The 5,121-nt window shown below is 48.3% G+C and overlaps 1 protein-coding gene across 1 annotated transcript; it reads left to right on the top strand.

The window, feature by feature from the left end:
• Positions 1-4,161: 4,161 nt before the first annotated feature.
• On the top strand, positions 4,162-4,856 carry LOC120705428 (basic salivary proline-rich protein 4-like). Its single transcript, XM_039989733.1, has 2 exons — positions 4,162-4,299; positions 4,434-4,856. The coding sequence occupies exons 1-2, from the start codon at positions 4,176-4,178 to the stop codon at positions 4,616-4,618; spliced, it is 309 nt and encodes a 102-aa protein (XP_039845667.1). The 5' UTR covers positions 4,162-4,175; the 3' UTR covers positions 4,619-4,856.
• The last annotated feature ends 265 nt before the right edge of the window (positions 4,857-5,121 follow it).

Below are 5,121 nucleotides of genomic sequence, written 5' to 3'. Positions count from 1 at the left end.
CCATAGGTCTAAGTTTTTATTAGTGCCTAATTCACCCCCTCCCCCTCTTAGGCTAGAGCACCCGATCTCTTTCAATAAATTTAACGAAACTAAAGATAATTTGGTTTTTAGACGGAGAGAGTACCGCCTCATTGTAGGCAAAGCACGATGAACTGGATCTTTAGGACCAGCTAGGGCAGCATTAATTCTAGATGTATTTTACTATTTTGTTTGAGATTATTTGTCTATGCCATAGTATCTTGGTAAAGGTCAACCTTCTTGATCGGCACCCTTGCCTATAGATACACAGCACCAACGGTTGCATATATACTAGCTAGCTCTTCTCTCCCAACCAGCAGCTTTCCCTCTCCGATCCGTAGTTCACATTATTCACCCTGTTCACTGGCCGATCGGCCTGATCAGCTTGCTAGCTAGGTACCTACTGTAGTGGCAATGTGGCGCGCCTCTGCTCCAAGACCGTCTCCTCATCGTCTCCTGATCTGCGGCTGTCTACTGCTCGTCCTACTCGTCTCTTCTCCACATTCCTCCGAGGCTCGCACATCACCAGCAGGTACGGTCTATGCAGTTCATTCCATTAATCAGGCTAGCGTTCTATGCATGTGTGCAGATTTTTTTCTCCGAATACACAGTACAACCCAAACATCCATACCGCACGCACACCCATATCCATGAACATGTGTACGTAATAAACCCTACTCTTATAGCATCTTCTAAGAGTCACTAGGTGTCTCGCTATCGACAGAAACGTCGCCTACCACTTAAAAAACAATATCGTTAAATCCTAAAATATTCGCTTCCACAGGAAGTAGAACCCAGGGGTCTAAGGTGCTACTAAGGGCTTTTGTAACCACTACGTGCCCTTTTCATCTATGTGTGCAGATATAATAATAATTCCTCCGCGCTCTTATATCATTTATTTAAAATAAATAAATAAATAAATGAGTTAGTTTTAAACAAATCACCTTCTTTTCAACATCATCATATATTTAAGAGTGAAGGTAATATAAATTTCATACACGACATGCATTTCCATCTCTTTGCTCATATATAATTGATGATGGCGCAATTATGCGTATATGTGTGTGATATACAGATGTAGACCTCGCCGCCGGCACGCTGCGGCACGATGCCCGGATGCTCCTCGGCACCGCCAATCCGGTCACAAGTCCGCCGGCGCCGACATCCGATCCCCCGGTTGGCCCTGGACTCGTGGTCACCCCGCGCCCCGGCAGTGTAGGTGGCCACATCCGATCCGTGTGTACTATACATTTAGATGCAAGATGCCATTGCTATATGTTTCGCTCGTGGCGGCCGGAGTGTGGAACAATGTCATTGTAATCTTATTATTTGAATAAATTTCATAGTGCGTTATCGCGGTCTGGTGGGAGTGGTGTGTATGCTGTGGGTAGGGGTGGTAATGGGCCATGGCCCTAGTGGACTCTTCACAGCCCAATAAGGCCCTTAAAATTTTTAGTTCAAAAATACATATATTTAGAGCCCGGCCCTTTTAGGGCCCGATCCTTAGATTTTCTAGTTCAAAATGTTAGGCCCTTTACCACCCCTAGCTGTGGGTGCGGCCGCATCCAGAAAAAAAAAATCATAATCAGTTGTCACCTGTAAATTTTGAGTATAATATGAAGTGTCGCACTCTCTCTGTCTTTCTCTAGCTCCGCCTCTGCAGACCGGCGAGTCGCGGGAATTTGGACTAGTTTTGAAAGGTGCAGAGAGCCTTTTGGATTACGGAAATAACGTTCTGGCCTTTGCTTTTTTTTAAAAAAAATTAAACGTTGCTATAAGTTTACATGCTAGCCCCCTTGTGATTTTTTTTCTTTTCGCGCACTCATTGGTTACCATTTTCTCTTCATTTTTATTTTTCATTTTTTTAGAGGAAAATACTCTAGCGGGAATGACAAAAAAGAAAGAAAGAAATTGACCTTCCGGGGTTCCGTCCTCCCCTAACCGTGAAAATGTATAGTGGGCCGTATGGGCCTCCCTCAGGCCCACACGCACAGTAATCCTGTCGTAGTGTCGTATATGCTCCCTCAGGCTCCCTCAGAAGTTTGTTTTCTGACGGGCGGTGTATGCGCGGTCGACCGAGAAGGTGTGCACGGTGGCATGCAGCTCTGGCGCTCCGGCCGGCTTCCAATGCTCGCACGCGTGTAGAGAAGAGAGGCCGCGGTGCCGAGTCATGCATTGCATGATGCATCTACACGCATGCCGTAATAAGCATCTATCGGGATGCATGAGAGGATCGAGCGAGATGGATGCATCTACACGCATGCCGTAATAAGCATCTATCGGGATGCAGCGAGCGACAAGTCGAATCTCCGCCGCCCGTTCTATATTCAATTCCCTCGCGCGTGCGGTTCCACTCGATCGTTCGCCCGCTGGATCATCAGCAGTTCAGCCCCCCGCGCGCGCATCTCGAGTGCTGCGTGCGCTTCTTGATGGTGATCGAATTTGCCATCGAATTAAATCTCATCTGCGTCTCGGCTCTGCAGTACTCCGATCCCCTATAAATACGGCGCAACGGCGAATGCATCTCCGGCCGTACTCTCTCAGTCAGCTCGATCCGTCGGCCAGCTGCCCAGCTAGTGACGATCATGCCGGGCGCCTCCGCGAGAAGAGGATCGTCGTCGTCGTCTCTGCTGCTGCTAGTGATCACTGTCGCAACATTGCTGCTCGTCTCATCTCCGAGCTCTTCTTCAGAGGCTCCAACGCCATCAGGTCTGCACTGCTAGTAGCATCGGTTCTGAATCGATTTCTCGGTTTCATCAAGTGCAGCATGATGGATTATTTCATTTTCATATCTGTACGTGTGTTTTCTTCGGTATCTGTAGCTAGCAAGCTCAAGTTTTCTAGCTTGAATCTTGATCGAGCTCGATGGGTTTCATCCTGATCTATGGCATTCTATCTGCATGCAGACCTCGCGGGCGGTGCGCGGAAGCTTCTGAACCGCGCCGCGCCTCAGCCGCCGGCGCCGTCGTCGGGCACTCCGGTCGGCGCCGCTGTCACATTGCCGCCGCCGCCGCCGCCGTCGCCACCGCCAGCAGTGTGATGCGACAACCGCGCGCGCCCCGTCTGCATGGAATGTATACTAGTAGACGCCTAGACCCTTCTCCGCTATGTCATTGGACCAATCTCAGAGCGAACTAAGTCAACGTGATGGATAGTCGAAGCATACTGTATGTGCTCGATCGTGTATGGACTATGGATGGTGGCTTATTCAATAAAATCTTTAGCTTTCAAAGAGGAGATGAATGGGTTGACCATATCCCCTGAATCAAACCGATCGTTGCTTTCAACAGAAGACGAACGTACAGGTTGACCATCTATAAGATAAATTATTTTTGAGGGGGTCTGCGCATCCAAAGTTGTATGCATGCCAGCCGAGATGTTTCTCAGTAAAGTTGCAACTGGTAGGTCTATGGAATGAAAGAACACCGAGTTTCTAGCTTTCAAGATATTCCAAATTAAGGATTGCAGTGATGATCGCTGATCGTATCACTATATATCTGATTATTGGGATGGTTGGAAGAGAATCTAGGATTAATGTTAATCTCTAAATGATGTTTTTAAATACGTTTCCAAATCGGTTTGCACCATCGCGTTCTACAGAATTAATCCAATGAAATGAGATCCAATATGGTATATCTAATTTTATTTTAATTTTTTTTCATAAAAATTAACATTTGGAGTATATTGTTTAAACATTTTCGTGAAAATGTTGACTTAGTTTTCATGAAATGTTGAAGTACGTAGTTTCCAGAAAATGTTGGATTCGCTCGCACCCGCGCGCGACACTTAACATATGTGCCAACCAGCGATCGGGCGATATTGCGATATACACATACAAGCTATTATCAGCGCGGCGACAGTTGGAATAATCTGGCGATGCATCCGCCCGCCGCATCTCCCGTTCCAAAGCAAGATCTCGCGAATCACGACGAAGCAACCACTAAGCAGCTAGCTCGCGATCTTCTAGACTAGAACTGCACGCAGAGTCACATGGCGAACACCTCGGACGGAACGAAAGCTGCGTGCAGGCGATCAGCCGAAGCATCCTGAACTTAAACTGCCCTGATTATTAGCCCCAAGCTTCCCTATATAAGCACGGCCCTGTACCTTCACACATCCTTCGTAGCCGTTTTTATTTAGCTGCAAAACTGACAGCCATGGCTGCTCCCATCAGGGCATCGCCGCCTCTTCTTCTCACGGCGATCGTCCTGCTGGCGACGCTGCTTCTCGCCTCCGCCTCCTTCCCGTCTGCTCTGGCAGCTTACGATGATGTCCCTCAAGGTACACGTCCGTACACCGTACTCCTAGTAGCTGTGCCGTTTATTAATCTGAGGCGTTGTTGAGATGCTGTACTAGCTAATTCAATTGATGATCATGTCGACCTCTGTGCACTGGATCTATCTATCGCTTCGCAGAAGAGGGAGCTGGCTACGCGCGCTTCTGCCAGAAGCACCACTGCGGCGGCCGGAAGCTCCAGCAGGTAGCCGACCCCCTGCGGTCGACGCCGCCGCCTCCGGCTCCGGGAGGCGGACCTCCGATCGGGCCTGCTCCGACCGTCCCCATTCCGCCGCCACCGCTGCCGCCGTCGCCGGGGGTGTGACGACAGCTCTAGATCGGTCGACGTCCACCATCAGATCGACTTGAGAAATAAAGTGTGTGTTCTGAACTTCTGATTCTGACTTCTGAGCTGCGATTAACCCGCGACCGCGGGCCGCCGTCGAGGCTAGTTAATCCAGTACTGCGTTTCATGTCATGTATTAATAAGCTTGGACGGTGCGATCCGTCGCATCGAGAACACTGTACACGTGCTTAAGTTATTTGTGCGCGTATGCTCTGAGAAATTATGTGAACGAACAGAAAAATAAAGCCCAATAAGCCGGCCGCAGCTCAGTCGAGTGTTTGTTCGTTTTGTTATTTAACGTCCTCCGGATTTATCTCAAGTGTGTGCATGATTGTCCACGAAGAAATTGAGAGGGACGTACGTCCTATGACTCAACATCACTCTTAGCACTTCATCATCGCAAATTATCGAACATATATAATTTTTTTCTTTTATTTTTGAACATCGACAGTTCAAAACCAAGCTTAGCTATATACCACCAA

Source organism: Panicum virgatum, chromosome 5K (assembly GCF_016808335.1).
Source record: "Panicum virgatum strain AP13 chromosome 5K, P.virgatum_v5, whole genome shotgun sequence".
NCBI lineage: Eukaryota > Viridiplantae > Streptophyta > Magnoliopsida > Poales > Poaceae > Panicum > Panicum virgatum.
This window is presented reverse-complemented; position numbering and strand designations above follow the sequence as displayed.